Raw genomic sequence first — 21,496 nt, 5'->3', positions numbered from 1 at the left:
TCAAATAAACCAACTGCCTCCACCCATTATGAGCAGCCATTATGAGACAAATTGATTCGCAGGGACAGCATTAAGCGGCAGTAAAAGCGAGCCATTAACAGTCTGTAGAGGTGGAGATTGACAGCACCGGAGGCAGTGCTGTGGAGAGGGTCGGCTCTGTCAGGGATAGGGGAACATGATTGTCACTGCCACAGGGCCTGGTGCCTCTATCGATATTGTCTCATTTACAGACAGGCACCATGGAGCCCAAGCAGGCCCACAGAGCACCAACTGAGACAGCGCGCCTTTTGGTCCAGTGATTGGAGCACTGGAATGTGGGCGCCAAAGACCTTTTTGGTCCGTCAGAGACACCATACTGAGTCAGAACACCCTGAGAGGTCACAGACACCTTTGCTTTTGCTTTGCTGTGAACAACTAGAAAGTTCTATAACTTTAGATTGGTTTCAGCCGCAGAGGTTCTCCTGCCTGTCCTTTTGTGTGCAGAGGAGCTAAAGGAGAAGCTGCAGGACTTTGTGGATGAGACCAATGCCCAGAGACCCGGGTTCATCAAGGTGGTGCGTCACGCCAAACAAGAAGGGCTGATTCGCTCACGGGTCAGTGGGTGGAGGGCTGCCAGCGCCCCCGTCGTGGCCCTCTTTGACGCCCATGTGGAATTCAACGTTGGATGGTGAGCCATTTAATGGAGGTGTTTGGTGCGCACCCTGGCTACAGGAAAGTGATCAGCCTGGAGTTTTGGAATAAATAGTAGCTTACAGTAATTATTTGTTATTCATCACAATAAATATGCTGAGATGAAATAAAAAGATTTTTTTTTTTGGCTCAGAACTAGACACCCTCCATTCTGAGACACTTTTAGCATCATCTTGGCTCAGGTGTGTAGCCCCTAGTGACAGCACACATCAATCTTACCCATCATTCCTTGGGGTATGAGACTTATTTCTGCAGTAGAGTTTAACATCCCTCTTAATCTCCCTACCGACAGCCTGACCCAAATCTTTCAAAGCCTTTGAACGGCTTTCAGAATATTTCTACATTTAATCTGCACTGACATTGCATTTAAGCCAGATATTGAAAATAACACAGCAACAGAACGTCATCTTTCAAGAGTCCTTACAGAAAGTGGATTTTGCAATAGGAAATTACAAATATTTGTTTCAGTTCCATTTGCATGGGCACAAGAGGTTTCATGACACTATTAAACTATGCAAATTATGTTTTAGTATTATTTCAGATATTCAGTTTCTGCATGAGAATAGCTTTTGTGCCTTTAATAAAGTTTAAAAAAGTTTATTTTTCTGATGGTGATTTTTTTTTCTGGTTTCAAACATTTTGCAAGCATAGCTGCCATGAATGGCATGGATGGCCATCAATAATCATGGAATTGACTGTGTTCCATATTAATTGTGTGATGTGTGTACTTAACATTTCAATTACCCAGCAAACTGACCACAAAGGGTATTGTGTAAATGCCAGTGATCAATAGTTTCTGTGGCCATCATGACAGTGATATATTCTCCTTTAACTGAAATTCACATTTGTCATCAGGGGACTCCAACATTGCATTGAAAGGAGGGTTATTTTTTCCAGGTAGTGGAAACCACATTGTTAGGATTTGAAGACAGTGCAGCTGCACAGATTTTCAAGGCTATGTTTTGTCCTTACCCAGGACATATGTTTACATGCTAAATGCCTCAGAAATAGATTTATTTTCATGCTATCTGCAAGTGTTCATTACTCTATGATCAGCCACAGGGAGAGCATTTCATGCTATTGGGGGAAGGGGGGGGATTACAGACAAAGATGGAAATACTATAATAATAATGTTTTTAGACATCAAGTAAACCTGCATCAAAGGGGGCAGCAGTGTGGCTTGTTACTGAAAGGTTGCTGGTTAAGGTCTCCTGGGGCACTGCTGCTGTACCCTTGGGCAAGGTACTTAACCCACAATTGCCTCAATAAATATCCAGCTGTATAAATGGATAACATGTAAAATGGTAACTTGGACAAAGTCACTCTGGTAAGTCACTCTGGACAAAAGCACCTGCAAAATGGCAGTAATCAAATGTTCTGAATTCAGCATGTTTGCTTTTTGCTCCACTGTAACTTGTTGAGTTTTTATCTTGTAGAGAAAATAATTTCTCTTCATTATTTTAACACTGTAGGGCTGAACCCATTCTGCTGAGGATAAAGGAGGATCGAACTCGAATAATTTCCCCATCGTTCGACAACATCAAATACGACACGTTCGAGATCGAGGAGTACCCGCTGTCCGCACAAGGCTTTGACTGGGAACTCTGGTGTCGTTACCTGAACCCTCCCAAATCCTGGTGGAATCAGCAGAACAACACCGCTCCCATCAGGTAACTGGGCACAAATTCAGCAACAGCATATTACAGGTCCTTAATCATAAATCTGTAATCCTCACAAAGTACTTTCCCCCTGCAGGGAAACATATGAAGCTTATCTAAATACACTCTGCTTTTCAAGGATTTGAAGAATATTTTTACAAAGTGCTGGATGTGAACTACAAAAGATTTTTCTGTCCTGTGGACAGAAAGGAGTTTCTACTATGAAGTAGAAGGTTCTAGTAGGCCAATTTGGAATCAAGACTGGGAAATACATTGGTGACACTTTTATACAGAAAAACAATCATCTATTATATCTACTCCTGTTTACTTGTATTACTGTATAAATAAATAAATAAATAAAACTGTTGACTCACAGAGTAAGTCATGTTTTATTTTTAGAATTAGTGCAAGTAGAGTATGAAAAATTTCTTCAACTGATCAATGCTAAAAAAATTGCAAGCCCATATTTCCTCTGCTAATTAGTTCTCTGTATTCCTGCAGGAGCCCAGCTCTGATTGGCTGCTTTGTGGTGGACAGGCGGTACTTTGAGGAAATTGGTCTCCTAGATGAAGGGATGGAAGTATATGGGGGCGAGAACGTAGAGCTGGGCATCAGGGTGAGCTATGATGTTACTTTACCTTGAGCAGGACACACATTAATGGCCTCACCCCAGTGAATTAATTAGCCACAACAACAGTAATTACACATTTTTTGGCAGAAATACAGAGATCGGTTGCTTGCTCACAATTCCCAGTTGTTGCACAGCTAACCCATACAGAGCTTTCTGGCACTGGGTGATGAGCTGCCCGGTCGCAGAAGCACATGGTGCCAGGGAAACTACTCTATGAGTGACACTTCATTCCCACTCTCTACTGAGTCCACAGACTTCCACCTCATTGTACAAATGCAAATTAACCCCTAATCACATCAGATTGATTCTGCAGCTGTCACTCAATGCAGGTGAAATCAGCCATATGTTATCAACAACAAGCCACACATTACTGGCCTAAATGTTTTTGGATCCTGGATATGCAATCTTTTAAGCAGCATTTTTTGTATGTGGTTCATGGCTACCCTAACTGTGCCACTCTGTCACTAAAGACTCCAGAGGAGGGGTTTTTGAAATCTTCCCCTGCATTAAATGGAGACCCCAGATTCAGTGAACGCTGTATAAGCCTTCCTCCACCCTGTCTTTCTGAACACTTGCCTGTCTACAGTTTCTGCTGCTGGGAGACTCAATATCAGATCAACAATGAACAAACAGACAAGATGAAAAGAGCAGACCTCTCTGGGGCTAATAGCAGCACTGTAACAAACACATGTACTGCACATATAGAGCTGTAACATGCACTGCACATATAGCATGGTAAGAGGCAGTGCACATCTAGCATAGTGTAGAATTTACTCTATCATGTACTGTACTGTATAACATCCTAACATGCACAGTACATAAATCACTGTAACATATTCATATACTGCACTATTCTGACACACACTATAAATATTCCATAGAGGAACGTGGCTTAGCACAGCCAACAACTCCACCTGTGACACCATAAGTTAGGGGATAGTACAGTCAGTGAACTGGCATTCTGTAAATCTGGTAGATCCTATTTGAGCAGAAACTGAAACTTGAGATGCATGCAGGCTTAATTGCAGGGGTTAGCAGGGGTGTGCTTTACAGGCATTGCCCCTCTTATGGAAGGTTAATTTAAAGCTGCTCACAGACATTTATCCTGGCTGCAGAGACTGTGATGAGGCGCTTAACAGACGGTAACACAGGGGGATGAGAGCTGGTGGCCCCAAGCCCACAGAGGCCCTGGCATCAACACCAGAGCTGCAGCTGCACTGAGCTCCAGCAGGGGGCACAGCTGCTGTCTGCGTGTTTATTCTGACTGCAGACCTCATTACCACTTCTACAATGAATGTAACATGGTAACAGTGAATGTAACATGGTAAGACTGTTACATGAGAAACAGCAAGGTATGGAACTTTAGCACAAGCTTTTATTTTGTCCGAATGCTGGTGCATTTTTTTCAGTTGGTGTTTCAGACCTTTACATGGTCAATCATGGCTGGAATTCTGTGACAAACTATAAACTATTTCAACAGTTACCTATTCTGCTTGTCCTCTCATTTCTCAAATAATTTGTACTGCATTTTTAATTGATACATTAATTTGTACTATATCACTGTAGTTACATAATAGTGATTAACAATTATAGTGTGGTAAATGTGAAATAGCATGTAGATACAATTTTTTTTACAGAATTATTTAAAGTATTTAAAGTATTTAACTTGTTTAACCATACGAATGGCAATTCCCTTGCATTTAAAGTGTAATGGCATGCAGTTACACTCTTGTAACCAAATTAGTTACAGTATAACTACACTAATATAGTGCAACTTAATGTGAAGTGTTTCCATCAGTCACACAGTGCTATTAAAATTAGATTTGTATAGTTGATCGTTACTGGAATAAAGGTTTCTTCTCAGTCCAATGTGTTGTTTTGGATTTGAAATCAAAGCTGTCATATAAGTAGAAAAGACCGCACATTACCCATACTTGAGCTCCTACAAAATTAATTACAGCCAACAAGTCCTCATCCTGACTACACATGGCAGAGTGAATCACATCCAGGCAGCATTTCTTGTATGGATCGTACAGGACATTGAATTGAAAAACAGGGTTCCATGGAGGCTGCAGTAAATCGCTTATGCAAATCTGATGCGTTCACTGCGGATGTGACAAATGAATGTTCACAGACATAATGGGGGCATTACAAATGTCCTGGGTAGGCCATGAATCCCTAATGTCAGACTTAGAAGCCAGCAGTACATATATAATTTGTGTCACACTTAATTATGATCCTGGCCTGTTATATATGCAAGCTCACAACAGGATGTGTTGATGAATAGATCGTTATTCTTAATGCTTCACACCAAGACCAACGAGCCAATAAGTCACCCTGGCAGTAACTGTGAATTTTAAAGCATTGTGCAAGCAGGCTGGACTATAGCACATCTGTCCATATGGCAGTGCACAGCATTCAAAATAATGGTCTGTATTTGAAGCCTTATATCAGCTGTTAACAAAGAAGGGTATTATAAGTGTAAGAACACAATTGTGACATCTTTGGTCCCTCACAGACACCAAGTGGCTGCAGCGTAGCTACTGTGTTGATCACTTACTGTATATCCATAAAAAGATTAGCAGGACCTAATTTTCATGTCTCCATTCATCAATTAGCATTCTGCTGAGTTTTTGTATTTCTTGTTGAAGTCATCTTAGAATTTCTCTTGAAAGTTTGTTCTTCAAAGCATGTTGAGCATTTTTTCCAGGACAAAACCGTTGTATAACCTTAAGGCCCGAGCTCTTTATATTGAAAGCCAGCTCCACACATGAATGTCACCTCTCTACTGTTAATGTTGAGCAGTAGTGCTGCATTTAAGTCTCCAGAGTAGTCACCCCCATGTTGCGGGTGTTTGGGTGGTGTTGCCGTCCAGAGTGCCCAGGCTTCAGAGGTTCAGTGTGCAGTCTCTGTCCCACTGAGCAGGTGCTGGAGATGCTCAGCAGAGCACAATGTCTCTTTCTGCTGAGACAGTTGAGTGGTAGTTGTTACAGAGACACAGAAGCAGAGTACACTATATGGACAGAGGTATTTGGCCACACTTGTTTTTCAGGGTTTGGGCTAGGCCCCTTATCTCCAGTGAAGGGCAATCTTAATGCTTCAGCATACCAAGACATTTTGGACAATGCTATGCTTCCAACTTTGTGGCAACAGTTTGGGGAAGGCCCTTTTCTATTCCAACATGACTGTGCCCCAGTGCACAAAGCAAGGACTATAAAGACATGGTTTGATGAGTTCGGTGTGGAAGAACTTGACTGGCCTGCACAGAGCCCTGATCTCAACCCCATTGAGTACCTTTGGGATGAACTGGAACGGAGATTGCGAGCCAGGCCTTCTCGTCCAACATCAGTGCCTGACCTCATAAATGCTCTACAGAATGAATGGGCACAAATTCCCACAGAAACACTCTAAAATCTTGTAGAAAGCCTTCCAAGAAGAGTGGAAGCTGTTATAGCTGCAAAAGGGGGACCAACTCCATATTAAAGTATATATATTTCAATACATGTCATTACAACGTAATAGTCAGGTGTCCGAATACTTTTGTCCATAAAGGGTATCATTGATGATTCACTATACCTATCCTCTCTGGGTACTGATCAAAACTGGTTCTCACTGACCTGAAAGAGCTGCGGTTCCAAACAGCACATAATGCAACATAAGCACTCTCTGATCTGCTCTCCTCCAAGTGCCGTGGTTCCCTTCTCTTCCTCATGCTACTTAGAGCCTCTTACACTTTCAGCATTTTGTTAGGGATGGGGACGTCAGTTTGACCATGACCGCATTTGACCATGTCTGACCGTATTTGACCATGTCTGACCATGTCTGACCGTGTTTGACCATGTCTGCCTCTCAGCCAGACCACTGCAACTCAAACAGAGGAGGGCTGAACAGATAACTGGCAGGGGGACATAAGCTGCCACACTCTCCCTGGCAGCTCACATGCTGGGCTGATCCAGGAACAGTGGCAGAACAGCTGGTTCGTTGCAGAGAGAGGAGAGGGAAGACTCCAGGCTGGAGACTGTGGTTAGCAGGGGTGCAGCACAGAGATTAAAGCAGACAGGTGCAGAGCTACAGAGCAGCCAATGCCCACTGTAAAGGAACAAAAAGGGTACTTATTCATACAGTACAGTGAATCACAATGTAGATGAGAGGTGATCTGTAACAACTCTTTCAGGAGAAAACTGTCCTGAAAAAACAGCAGATGAGCACACACTGCATGAGTGTGGATGGTGGTGTTCATGCCCTTCTGACACATGAAAACATGGTTTGTATTGTAGATGCTTATCAGTCTAATGGGGCAGCAACAGACCTTCACAATGGAACTGAGAGAGCGGAGTTAGGACAGACTCTATTAATCTTGGTACTGACTCAACAGGGACTGCTCATTTTGAAAAGGCTGACAGATAAATGGCTGACCTGCTCTTCCCTGGCCTTGCGTGTTTCTTGACCTTGCCATTTTTCAGTCGCAAACTCATGCAAACACACACAAACACATACACATGCATATGTACGTGCACACACACAGTGCAGTCTGTCACAAAGCTGCTTACATTCTGTGGCACCACAGGCAGCGGACATGAAAGGGCATTTCTCTGCATGCGTTAAAAAGTTAAACCCAACCCATGCTGTGATGTCAGAGGTGATGTCATGAGATGCGGTGAGATGGGCGGTGTGACTCCTCCAGCCCAGCCCAAGGTAGTGCTGAGAACAGCACAGCAGTCCTCAGGTTCCCACTTCCTGCTCTTTTGATCAAGTGGAGTCAGGCATAAATCAGGTAACCTTGTCAGGTGCTGTGCTCAGCCTTCAGTGTGAGAGGCATTACCTCACGGCTGAGCTGCTATCACAGCTTTGGAGCGCTGCACCGTGTCCTCAAATTCAGTGCCAGCATCTTTTTTATTACATCCTGAAGGGACACAACATGCTGTTACTGTCGCTGGCTGTTATTTTTCCCGCAGAGATGAGCTTCACTTATAAAAAACCATTGACTTGGACATGCTCTGTGTGTAATGATGAGGATTGCACATTAAGTTCTGTGCTGAAATTAAAAAATTGCAGCCCTAATTTATTTGTCCATCAAGTCACATCGATTTTTGTTGCAGTACAACCAGAACTGAGTTTATTTTTAAATCAGTGTTATAGGTACAGCTAAAATTCTCATTAATAACAATTAATAATAATAATTATTATTATTATTATAATTATAATTATAATAATAATAATAACACAAGTGTATGAAACTTGATCATTGATAGCTGATACTCTGGTATTGATTTTTCATGTATAATTTAATGCTTTTCAAATCAGTAACAGTACTCCTGCATTGTACGTATAAAGGAATTACAGCTAGGACTTGAGAATGCAATGTGAATCTAGTGTAGTCAATATGAAGAGATATCCTCTATCTTTATGTACTCTGTAGGTGGGATACCATTTACAAAAAGAGGCAGAGCAAGAGTAATGTTAGCTAGTTAGCGTTGTAGCTGTTGTAGCCAGCCAGCATGAACACTAGCAACCTGTAGTTCTACAGTCTAGTCTAACACTGGTAGGCCTACTGAGTAGTAACAAGTGTGTGGGGGCAGGGGGCAGTGGGATGTGGATGTGTTGTGGGGGGTTGGTCTAGATGAAAGTACAGTGCTGTTTTTCAATGTGAGTCAATCCCTGACTATCCTGATGAGGTTTTGGCACGGACAGGAAGTGATGTTACACACAACAGTCCTTTAAACAGAAATCTGGTTACGCTTACATATAGTTATAATCTGTGAAAGATCATCTCAGGTTTTCCTCCATAAAACCCACAAACAGAGCCACAAAGCAGGTCCTGCAACAACATTGAGTAAAGGCAAAAACAATGAATATACATTATCCTACCATAACACTGTTGTTTGCTCTGGTTTTAAAAAGTCACAGTTAAATGATATGTGGAAGGAGACAATTTGGACTCTATTAAGTTAAATTTTTTAATTTATAGGTACCCCTTAGATCTGTTTAGAGTTCTATGCTGTTTTAGAATTCTATGCTGCTTAATTACAATTGTCTTGTAGTGATGAGGGACTTAGATTTAATTATGTTGTGTCCTTCAGGGGAGAGCTGTAATTATCCTGGGATGTGATGTGGGTTTATACATGCTTCATAAGATGTCTTGGTTGAGAAACCTTCAATGATGACTGGCACTACGAAGGCCCCATGGTGTTTTTAGTACTCCACAGATTAAAGTGTCAAGACAAACTGGAGTGACACTTTGAGAAATGTCCTGCATGCTAATGACAATATAGCCTGATATCAAAGGACATATTATCACCATCTTGACAGTCTGTCCAGAGTTTCTTCAGCTCAGTCAGTAAAGTGGTCTTGTGAATACAGTATCTGGTCTTAATGCTATTGCTTTTTTTAAAAAGCATAATGTTTTTGGTTTCATTGATTGCTAATATATTTGTGCTTTTATGTTGTACAGTCTCTCTCTTAATCCTTTTGCCTGTCTCTCTCTTTAATACCAGGTGTGGCAGTGTGGGGGCAGTGTGGAGGTCCTGCCCTGTGCCCGAATTGCTCACATTGAGCGGGCCCACAAGCCATATACGGAGGACCTGACAACCCATGTGCGCCGGAATGCCTTGAGGGTGGCTGAGGTGTGGATGGATGAGTTCAAGAGCCATGTCTACATGGCCTGGAACATTCCCCAGAAGGTAATCTCTGTAACAAGGGTGTAACATGCTCATTTGTGGTGAGGTCTTTTAAAGCAACACACTATAAAGTGTGATGTGTCACGTTGAGGTTTTTTTCAGGAACACAATACAACTGTTTCCACTGTTTTTATCAATATGTACAGTTTTCCCATGTACAATAAATATTAAGTTCAGTTGTGTCACAAATCATACTGTGGCATCATGGTCTGTGTCAGAAAATCCTTCAGTGCAACCAGTAGAAAACCTGGCACGTGGCTTTGTGGTGCAGTTGTTCTATGCATTGAACAGAGCCCAGGGATTCCTCTGGCTTGGCAGCTGACATTGTTATCCTATCTAACTCATAATTGTCCAGCGAAAAGCTGTCAATCACTAAAATCTCCCTGTAACACTTGCTGCCAGTCTAGCAAACATTACACTAGAGATATTTAAGATGGTGGATTACATTGGCGTTTGCTTTTATTATTTAGTCTGTTTTCAGATGTATGATGTTCAGATACACAGGTTTCCAACAAAGAGAGAAGTTAACAAAATTTCTATTGATTTTAAATCACAGAAGCCTCTTCTCTAACAGATTGAATCTGGATCTGTGAAACTCTTCTCTGCCTTCCCAATATCAGATTCAAACTCATTCAAAGCCCTCCTCATTAAGAAGCATAATGCTTGCTAATTGTTTCTTCATTAAACGCTCATTAGTGCAGCTCTGAGTAACGGCTCTCAGGGTCTCCAGTGTCCCCAGTCATGCATCACAGCCTCTCCCTGGTTCCAGGGAGACTTAGTGACTTGGCCAAAGTTAATTTTGGGTTGATAAACTGCTTGCCTTTCTGACTGGCCTTGACTGCGTTCATGCTGTAAATAGCTCTCCAGCCGTCCACTAATTTGGGTGGAAATGACAGCAGTGGTGTGGAAGGAGAGAAGGCCGTAAAGTGGAGATGAATGATCACCTGCCCCTTGTTTCCATCACTGGAGATATCTCAGTGTATCATTAGCAGAGGGTTGACAACTGTATTCAGGGCAGCCAGCTGAAATGGTACAGTGCCTGCTATTACAAAGATATGATGGGCTATTCCACTGAGAATAAATATCACTGAAAACAGTGCATGCCCCTAAGAGGTGTCAGTCAAAGCTCTCCATCTTCACCCTCACATGGCTCACACAGATGTATCCCCTGCAGTACTTGATTTTAAAATATACAGTACCAGTCAGAAGTTTCGACACATCTGACTAAGATAATGGGAAACATGTATTCAAAGACATTTTGATCTAAGGACTTATGCTTAAATGCTTGAAATTTATTTCTTAGAAAAATATAAATAATAAACGTGATGCCTATGTATGAATTTCTTTCCAAAACAAATTATTCTTAAAAAATATTTTTAGTTGGTTTATAGAATCTAAATTATAAGATAGCTTTGATTTAAGACTTTTTTGGGTCACTGCATAATTCCATCTGTGTTATTTCATGGTTTTGATGTCTTTACTATTATTCTAAAATGTGGAAAATAGTAAAAATAAAGAATAACAGTTGTGTCCAAACTTTTGACTGGTACTGTATATCAGGATAAAAAAATTATTTCTTGTATTATTCTCTTCCTAATGAAGACATCTATGATCGTAATGTTCTCCACAGAGAACATAAATTCTGATCTTAAACAGTTTTTTTGTATGGATTTCAGATTTCAGTGAAAAGAGGGACTTTTTGCTAGTCTATACAGTTTAATATTCTAAGCTGTAATTACAATCAGACTTGGTATAGTGTGCAATTGAGTAAAAAAACTCTTAAACTATTTATACACATGTATGCATGTATAGAGACTAAGACCAACTCGTACACGTTTTTGTAGGATTCTGGGATCGACATCGGGGATATCGCAGAGAGAAAGGCCTTGAGGAAGAGACTGCAGTGCAAAACGTTTCGGTGGTACCTTGTCAACGTCTACTCTGAGATGAGAATGTACACAGACACCATCGCCTATGGAGTGGTGAGCTCCTACTTTTACTTGATTTCAAATGGCTTTCAGCTCTGGTGAAGCTCAGCAGGTGTTTGCCTGACCAGGTTAAATCTAGATCTCGAAACTAGAATGGTTTTCTGCAACAATCTGTGTAATTAACAAAATACAGAAATACAGAGGTGTTTTCACAACATAACTCATTGTGCTACTTCCTAAAATAAAACCCAGTCAGAACACATGTAATAATCCATTGCGCAAATCCTTTTGTATGGCTGCAGCAAAAACAGGAGCAGCTGGGAAACCAGCATGATTCTGAGTGATCATCTCTCTACCTCAGCACTATTCTATGTGTTTACTGTCAGTGATCACCCCTGTACCCCAGCACTTTTCAAGGTATGGACTGTGAGTGACAAGCGTGTCTATCCTAGTATTATTCTGTACATATACCATGAGTGTTAGCATGCTAAATTTGAGGCAGAAAAACAGAAACATCACAAGTGCTTGCAGTTTTCAGACTTTGGAAAAGGAGAGGTAACCAGTGGTGGGCCATCAGGGCCAGCAGGGCCTTCTCTGCTGACCCTATAAAAAATAAAATCAAGTGTGTGTAAAATGTCTTTCTTGAGTATTTAGTTATCAGTTTCATTAGTGTAATGTCCACAAAATTGCTTATGGTTAGTTTTGTTGAGGTTTAACTGGAATATCCTACATCAAAAAAGTCACTTAAACACCTCACAGTGATTTCAGCTCGCTGGGGCAAGCACTACAGATACTGCTAGCCTTTTGTTGAAAGACCACACATCTGATTTATAACAAGCATTAGTGACAGAATCATCAGCCAATCAAATTTTTATGTTCAGGACGCCCTCTGGGTCCAGCAACGTGCCCAGTGCTACCCCCAATTTTCGACATGAATTTCCAACGTATGAACCAATCATATTTGGATTTGTAGCCAATGGGCGTATTCTTTCAGATTTTCCCACGGCTCCAGGGTATTCTAGAAGACCCACTCATTCGCTCAGACAAGAGATCTAGCTCAGTGCTAACTAGTGATTGATAGCCGACGTCGAAAATGGCAACAGCTGGTGATGATATTGTCGTGGATTTTTTATCAGTACCCTTTTCAAGACGACTGTTCAATGAAAAGATGGACGTTGTTTAAATAGGCCGCCCAACCTGCAAAAGCAGGCTATGTTTGTCATTTTCAGGCTAGCAACTGGGAACGATACACTTGGCTTACAGGCTGAGTTTGACACAAGAAGCTCTACTGCTGGGAGTGCTTGTTGTTTGGGACCAGCAAGGGTGCGTGGAATTGGAAAGGCTATGAGAATCTTAGCTGTTTAACTGCTGCACAAAAACACCAAAACACAGCAGGTCATCTTAACCCTTTCGCATGTAACTTATTTTATGCTATATAGCACGTGTTAGTCTACGTTACATGGTTTGTTATGTTTTCTTTAGCGTTATTAAGCTTCTTGTAGTTTTCACCACCCCATTTGCTATATTTTTTTATGTTAAATCGCTGTTTCCTCAAAGCTAAAATTAGCTACATACACGTACACATACACGTTTTTCCTCACAAAAGTGAAATCTGTGAGCCACACTTGCCCACTGTGACATGCTTACAGCCCTCTGCCTGCGCCACAGCTGACTGAATATCCTACTGAAACAGCAGCACCAAATAGGAGTTTAATAACAAGAGCACGCTATTCAGCCCAGCTAGGCTCGTCATTTTATCTGCAGTCTAGAGTGTTTCTAAGTCTGTGTCAAGCCTGATCTTGAACACACACACAATTGTCTCTGCTTCCCTTACAAAATCCTGGCAAGCTATCATTAAACTCTCTGAGAGAAAGAATGCGACCTAGTAGTAGTAGTATGAATTTTACATTTAACTCATTTCCACCTATATCCTCTTGTCGTGCTGACAGAACCAGATCTTAAAATAGCTTTTGTAGTATAGTTTATTTATTCCTTTTAAAAATTTAAAAACCCTAAGTCAAATCTCCCCTGACTCTTTTGCATCTGCATGCAGCCATCAGAGCACACCAGCTCTATGTAAACTAAATGTGTACTTATCCATAACATGCCAGTATGTTGCCAGCTGCAGCACTTAAATAATCCATGCTATTGGTGCAGTCTTAATTCCATGCTTGATTTCATCTTGTGCACTTCCGCAGAGGCAATTAAAAGGTAGGACAGGTTAGGAAAATAGGTCAGCCTTATTAAAAGTTAGCTGGGAATGTGGGGGAACAAAAATAACCAACCTCGTGATGCTCAGTGGCAGAGTTTGATGAGCGCACCAATCGTATGTGGAATGAAACTCATGAGATGGCACTGTGGGGCTTGATCAGAATAAGGCTGCACACTGATTTTTAGAATCGCAACTGTGTAATAAATGATAGAGAGGTTATTCCCCATTTTCATTCCTGGATTAAAGCCATCAGTCATGAGTTTTCTGAATGTCATTCATCCTATGCCGGGGACTCATGGGAAGGAGGTTCATAATTAAGAAGCAGGTTTACAATAGTAACCCAATCCAGTGTCTGCATGCTTTAAAAGTTGGACTTATAAACATGAGCATTTGGAAAATTAAGCAGAATCTCAATGCCAACAACAATCACGTATTGCAGAAATACAGTTTTCTGTGAGACAAACGAGAAGCATTACCTATTCCATCTCATGAGCCTAATACAAGCGTAACACCCAGCCAAGATCACCTCCATGAAACATAATAGGACTGTAAGCATATTTTTCCTCAGCAGCTGAACTGAGATCACCCAATATTTGCTTGACGAGTAGCGTTAGTCACACTCAGACAGCCCTTGAGCAATAGTTTTCTATTCACGTGTTCACAGGAAATCATTAGCTCTGCTTTCTCTGTGATGGGATGCATCTTACTTATGTGGGCATGCGCCTCAACAAAAGCATGCACAGTAAATATCCTACATAAGACACAGTATGTTTGCATCATTACTGCTAAATAAAAGTGAAGTTACACGTGTTGCACCATTGTGTTAGCTGCGAAATACGGGGGGTCTCGGGGGGGTCTGAGACCCCTTGATTGACACTTGAGACCCCCTGAAAGCCTCAACAGCAAAATTTTGGGGGGTCTCTGGAAAAATCTTTAAAAAATTATTTCTCACTTGCAATTGTCACTAAAAATGTCTTTTAACCCTTAAAGCCTGACAGACGCAGCCTGCATCCAAATTTACATCCCTTCTTCTCAGTTGAATTGCTCACAAAGTATTCATCACTAATGATGCTAGTTGCTTGTCTATGCGACAAAGTGTTGGCGAGAAAAATAATTTTGAATTTACATCAAATTTAATCATAGTTACAATCTGCATACAGCTCTGTGTCCATCTCCACACCCATTACTCTTGTTTGAATTACTCATGAACTCGTCATTGCATAGATATGGAACACATATTACAAGAAAGAGCAGAACTGGAGCTTTTTAATGATGCTAGTCACATATTTGTATGTACATGAAGTACATGAAGTAATCACGGTATGAAGACAGATCAAACTTCTGCAAAGTAATATCTTTACTAATTCTTCACACATTTTCACACTCCTGCTTCTCGGTTCAATAAGTCACAAAGCCCCTATCGCTTCACAGTGTACCGCATATCAAAATGAAGAGCAGAACTTACCCTTTCTGATGATACTAGTTGTTTGCGACAAAGTGTTGGCGAGTAATCCAGTTTTTGAAATCACAGCATTGAAATTTCTGCATTATCTCCAACATAGGGCTGACATTACATCCCACTTTGTATGAAAAATAAACAGAAAATAATGTATTTGCTTTTCATTGCAATGATTCAAAAGTTCAATTCAATTCAATTTCAATTCAATTTTATTTGTGTAGCGCTTTTTACAACACAAGTTGTCACAAAGCAGCTTTACATTGATCCCAGGCCTGAGACCCTCTGAGAGCAAGCCTAAGGCAACGGTGGCAAGGAAAAACTCCCCAATTAACAGGAATAAACCTTGAGCAGAACCCAGCTGGGCAGATAGAATTAGAGAGGGTCTTAAAGTTGTACAATGTACTTTAAGACATTTGGGTTAGATAGACAGCAGTAATTAACAACATAGTAATTATGAAATCTATCCTATAATGCCCGGTTCTTGGCACGCAGTTGGCTTGATGGGCAGGGCAGTGAGGTAGCAGGACTGTTCGGTTCTTAGCGCGCAGTTTGCTTGACGGGCAGGGTAGTGAGGTGGCAGGACTGGAAGTCAGGGTGTGACGCTTGAGCTACAGCTCCGGGCAGGAAACAAACAGAGAACAGTGATTAGTGGATGTTAAGTGTGGGAATGGAAACAAAAAGGCATAAAGGCAAAGGGGGGAACAGAGGGGGGAAGAGGGATGCATGTGCATAATAGGGAAAAGTCCCAGCAGATAAGGACTATGGCAGCATACCTAGGGGAGGAGAGGCAAGGGGCCAGCACAATCACGAGGGTGACCCTAAGGCAGTCAATACCAGACCACAGCCGGATCAGCTGAACACAGAGTACCCAGGCCATGATATAGTGACAGCAATGACCACTTAGTCCACCAGAGACTCTATGATCAATGTCAGCACCGTGCCGTGTTTGAAATAAAGATACGTCTTTAGCCTAGACTTAAAGGCGGAGAGAGAGTCTGCTCCCCGAACCTCGGGGCAGGTACGAAAAGGCTCTACCACCTATAGTACTTTTACCCACTCTTGGAACAATGAGAAGTCCTGCACTTTGGGAACGTAGAGATCGTTGTGGAGTATATGGGCGGAGAAGGTCCTTAAGATAGGGAGGGGCAAGCCATTTAAAGCCCATTTACAGCTTTAAATGTAAGGAGAAGTATTTTGAAATCAATGCGGTATTTGATAGGTAGCAAAAGTTGTGGTCAAAAGACATGCGCAGGTTTTCATAAAATAAAGCACATGCCAAACTTTATTACAAGGATCCGTAAGATTTGTATGTTTGGCTGACGTTGGCTGACGTTACCCAAGTTGCCAGATCGTCTATCGTCTATGAAACACAATCTACACACACAATCCACATACTACATACAATTATTTATTTACTTATTTATTTACTATCCACAACCCCCCCCCCCTCCTCCCGCTGAAAAAACCTCCCTTATTTTGAAACAAATGTTGGCAGGTATTATGGGTAGGGGGGACCCCCACGATTGCCATCGGATATATCACACACTGCTGGTTTGTAGTGCTTTTTATCACAGTCTGTCACACAAAACAACTATGCACTGTTCAATGATCACTGTTTTCTTGTTATGACTTCTCATTCCTATGTTACAGAAAAACCAAATTCATGCACAGTTATAACCAAAAGGAAGTTGTGGAAGGTTGTATAGGTTTTCTTACAAAAAGGTGGTGCTATCAAAGACTAAGAGTTCTCAACCAATTGTGTTCTTTTGCTGTTGAGAGAAGCTTTTTTCGATTACTTTATATAAGCCCAATTGATAGTTCCACCTATTCTGTGCGTCCACTTTGTAGGAGAGACATGTTGCAGGGGGTTTAATCTCTGTCTCTCCTCCCCAGAGACTTCTCATTTGGACTACCTTATGACTGTAGATCATGCTCCTCCCTTACTCTCTCTCTCTGTTTCCAGCTGAAGAACTCCCTCAAGAGTGACCTGTGTTTGGATCAGGGTCCAGACACCGACAATGTCCCGATACTGTACATTTGTCACGGGATGACACCCCAGGTCAGTGCCAGTCCTTGAAAATTGCTTCTGTGCATGTCACTTCATCATTTTTTGAGGCTTTGCTTGCTTGACTCTGCCTTGGCTTCCCAAGAAAGTGTGTGATCAGTGCTGTGTGTAGCAGGTGCTTTAAAATGGCCTCTGTGTCTCTTACTCAAACCACTAGAAACTCTGCAGGTAAACTGATGGGGAATTAAAAGTGTGGCTGCTACATTACCTGAGGAACAAAAGGAACCTACTTCATTTGTCATGAGCTTTCATTCTTTCAATGCCTTTGGTTTTGCATTCATTCACTAATCACTCTAGACAATGATAATATCTCATTGTCTCTGCATATATGGCTGTTGATAGCTATATTAATTGGAATACATATTGACTTGTATGTTTTAATTTCTAAGTAAGCCCAACTCACAAACGCTCAATATCATTCAGGCTGGGCCTCTGGAATAGACCCAAAACCTTATGAAATAATACCCTAAAGAGGTCTTCTATCCAGACTATTGTATATTTATATATGTTTTGGATCATTTTCAGAGAATGTATTAAACATTAATGTGAATGTGTTCAACATAAATTTTATGGTACACAGTGCTCAATTTAATTAAATTAAATTCAAGGTGTGTAATAGAAAAATTAAGTTATAATAAGACGAAAAATCGTGACCAAAGGTGAAAATGATAATACATTTATAGAAAAATCATAATCCGATCATAAAACGTAAGTATGGTCATATCTAGAGTGTGAACCTGCAGCATATTTCTGAGTTTGAAGGATCTAGATGCTCGGTAAAGTGTAATTACTCCAATTAAATCTTGCACTCCTGTCACTCTATCTATGTATTGGCATAGGCTAAAGGAAGAATGGTTTAACAAAAATATTCTAATTAAGATGCATGTGTATATTTAGTGGCTGACACTCTTAAAAATTAAGATTAATTCTGTGCATTGAGGCTTTGTAGCCTGTGGTGTTGTTGTTGCTGTTGTTTGTCAGTAGAATAGTTACAAGAATGAAGAGATGTTCCAGGAGTTGGAATTACATAGAAAGGTGGCTAATAAAACCTTGACAATGTAACATTTTTAGCGGTAGCTTTACACTTCAAAATGATTAGGGGCATTAGTAATCACAGTTGTGTGGTAAAGAGCAGTGTCATAGAAACTAAAAGTAACATTAAAGGTAAAGCATAAAGTAGCAAAAAGGTCATGTAAAGACATGCCGCACAGAGATCCAAAACTACTATTACTTTTAGTTGGCTGTTGGCAGATTTTCAGTTTAGAGAGTAAAATGAAGTTTGTTGACAAGCTTACTCTATATACTGTGCAGATACACGCTGATACATATGTATGTCTGTATCCCTTTCTATATATTTGTATAAATACATGTTTTTACATGTGTTATTATACATTTGTCCTTTGTGTAACCTGTCAACCCCTTGATTGCCTTTAATCATCCTTCAGGGCAATAGTATTATTTTCTTTTGGAAGGACACTGGGATGATGCATCAGAGAGTATTTGTCAACTTTTAATAGTATTGACTTTTTTATTTCCATGCAGTAACTTTGCAAAGTTTAAATGCATAAATATTGTTCCACACATAAAACTGTGATGTCACAGTCCCCAGACAGACAGCAGTCAATACACAGAAAAAGCAAAACAGTGCAGTTTGGAGAGTTGTCTTGACAACGTGGCCTCCAGTTAGGGGACACCTTATAATTTAATGTTACCTGGGACAGCTCTCCACACCGCTGTTCTATTTGGGTCAAACTGCCAGACTGATGTAGCCATAGCTCTGCAAAACTGCTGCGCTGTCACTTTTTAATGCTTCACTATCACAGTCAATTTCCATACATTTTTTTCCCTAAATAGGTTATTTCAGCACTGTAGTGGCAATAAAAAAACATATTGTTCCAAAAGCACAGAATCTGAATTTTTTGTGAAACTTCATTATGTAGCTGTGCTATCCCGGAGATAGGTGAGGGAAAATGCCAACCACGCATAAACCAAGCATAACATTATATCTCTATTGACCTTGAATGTCAAAGCACCTTGGCTGGACCAGGCATAATAATATAGGCTTTCAAATTAAACCTGCTGTCTTCGTAAATGGGTGGGTTCCAGACCTGATCATTAAAGATCATTGAAGCTGTGACCCAGTTGGTGACAGACAAGAGTATTAATTGTACTTGGTACAAAATCATTGTTATTCTGTCCAGAGCATAGACTCAATACCGCTGCTCAAAGCCTGGCAGTACGGATGGCTCTGTCAATGTGTAAACCTGTGCTGCTCATTGACTTCTCTCCCCAGCTGATTGCTTATTGACTCTTAGTGACGACAGGCAGCTGTTCATTTTGCTCCATGGAAAGCGATCACCAACACATATTGCTTATCTTATCTGACACACTCACGTGAGAACAATGGAAGTTATAGTTTTGCCATGGATAAAAAATCTTCAGTTTTTCAGTTTAGGACAGGAAATGATGACTTTTGCAGAGCATCCACAGTACAGAAAGTTATATTACCCACTGAAGACTTGAGTTGATTAAATCAGCATGAGCCACCACTAGCTAATTATCTTTATAGCTTGTTTTGCTGACTCCAAAATACAGTAAATTGCATTAATACAAACATGAGTACAGATACAAGCAAATAAACGTCTAATCATTTAGTCTAATAGTTGAACAGTTACTCCCAAGATGCAATATTTAAATCACAGAAAGGAATATATTATAATCATACTGACATCTTGGTCTTTATCTCTGGCAGCCTGTGTGAATGGATGCCGTATTAGTGATGCTAGAACTAGCTGGTTAATCCCCATAATTCACCTATATACCAGCAACTGTGAGATATTCAACTAAGTGACAAGCAACCTCACCATAATATTGGAGCATAGTAGTATCACGCATTATTACACAATGCTAGCTCCCCAGCTCAATATAGAGGAAGCAGAAATTGTACTTTTAAATTGACTATTTCTATCAGCCTTTTCATTATTATTGAAGAATATGAATCTTATCTTAAAATTAATCTTGTTTTAATATATTTTTTGCATCACAACAAAAGTATGCAGCATTTGCACATATCCACAGATTATTTGATCAGGTGAATAGATTCACTCTTCAATCTTAATCCCCACAGTCATGGCAGGTCGACACTGTAAAGCTCTCTGTGCAATCCCTGGCATTTAAATGCTTATAAACAAGCACCATTTGTTTGCTCTCAAAGCTTTGCACTGTGTGATATACAATTATATGGCAGTTTACTTGTTTAAGGTAAGTGTTGTCCTTTAGAACTTAATTTAGAACTTAACTTGATTTTACTTGGGATTATTTAGATAATTTGCACTCTTGTTAATCAAGGAAAACAAATCACAAAACAAAATGCAGTGATTGGTCTGAAGGTGTAAGGTAATCAATGGTTCATCTACACTTGTGTTCCATCTGTGAAATATTCCACATTCACAAATAGCTTTTATGTGCTGGATACTACTAAACTATTAGATTGTTTGGATTGAAGCAAGCACCTTCATCTTTTCAAAATTAATTAATTCTATGGCACAGGGGTGGGTGTGGTTCTGGTGGTGATAGGACAAGAGCACGCATAAAAATAAAGATGAATCAGCCAATGATTGTTTTGTGTTCCACAACTGGATGAGACAAATTAAAATAGTTGAAGGAGCAACATAGCCAAGGAGGTAGCCCAGTACAGGCTTACAAAAATGAGTCTGCAGAGTTTGGAGTGGTGGAATATTTAGTAGCTGTGTCCATATGGTTCTCTACTCAAAAAACACCACAGGTGCTGTGTTTAGAGCTAATCTGAAGAAGGCAGCAAGCATCACATTTTAGCAGTCAGAACGTTAGCAGTCAACCTCAGCTGTAGGCGAGACAGCCGCTATCCCAGGTCCTGAAAGCCCACTGGTGTTTGGAAATGGCACAAATGTATAACAGCAGCTGAAGAAATGTGGGACAGCTTCTTCATCGGGCCACACACTACCCCTTCTGGCACCACAAGGCCTAATTTATCCCTGTAGATTTTGCCAAACAGGTGTGTATTTGAACGAGGGAATGTAGTTGAGGCTTTATAAAGAGATCATGGCCTGTGAGTAGTTTTGGCCCTGGAAAAAATCCTTTATGCTCCTTTATTTTGACTCAACCCTTTCAGCACATTTGAGCCTCAATAGTATGGTT

The 21,496-nt window shown here is 40.7% G+C and overlaps 1 protein-coding gene across 1 annotated transcript in view; it reads left to right on the top strand.

Annotated features, from left to right (window-relative positions):
• The window catches only part of LOC118781647 (polypeptide N-acetylgalactosaminyltransferase 18-like), a 72,305-nt gene that overhangs the window by 32,907 nt on the left and 17,902 nt on the right, over nucleotides 1–21,496 (top strand). Inside the window, exons 4-9 of the mRNA XM_036534655.1 lie at nucleotides 484–667; nucleotides 2,163–2,360; nucleotides 2,850–2,964; nucleotides 9,474–9,659; nucleotides 11,501–11,638; nucleotides 17,219–17,314. Of these exons, the coding sequence (XP_036390548.1) occupies nucleotides 484–667; nucleotides 2,163–2,360; nucleotides 2,850–2,964; nucleotides 9,474–9,659; nucleotides 11,501–11,638; nucleotides 17,219–17,314 (917 nt within the window). The remainder of the gene's footprint in view (nucleotides 1–483; nucleotides 668–2,162; nucleotides 2,361–2,849; nucleotides 2,965–9,473; nucleotides 9,660–11,500; nucleotides 11,639–17,218; nucleotides 17,315–21,496) is intronic.

This window comes from Megalops cyprinoides, chromosome 8 (assembly GCF_013368585.1).
Source record: "Megalops cyprinoides isolate fMegCyp1 chromosome 8, fMegCyp1.pri, whole genome shotgun sequence".
Taxonomy (NCBI): Eukaryota; Metazoa; Chordata; class Actinopteri; order Elopiformes; family Megalopidae; genus Megalops; species Megalops cyprinoides.
Note: the sequence above shows the minus strand (reverse complement) of the source record. Positions and strands in the feature narration are given on the sequence as shown.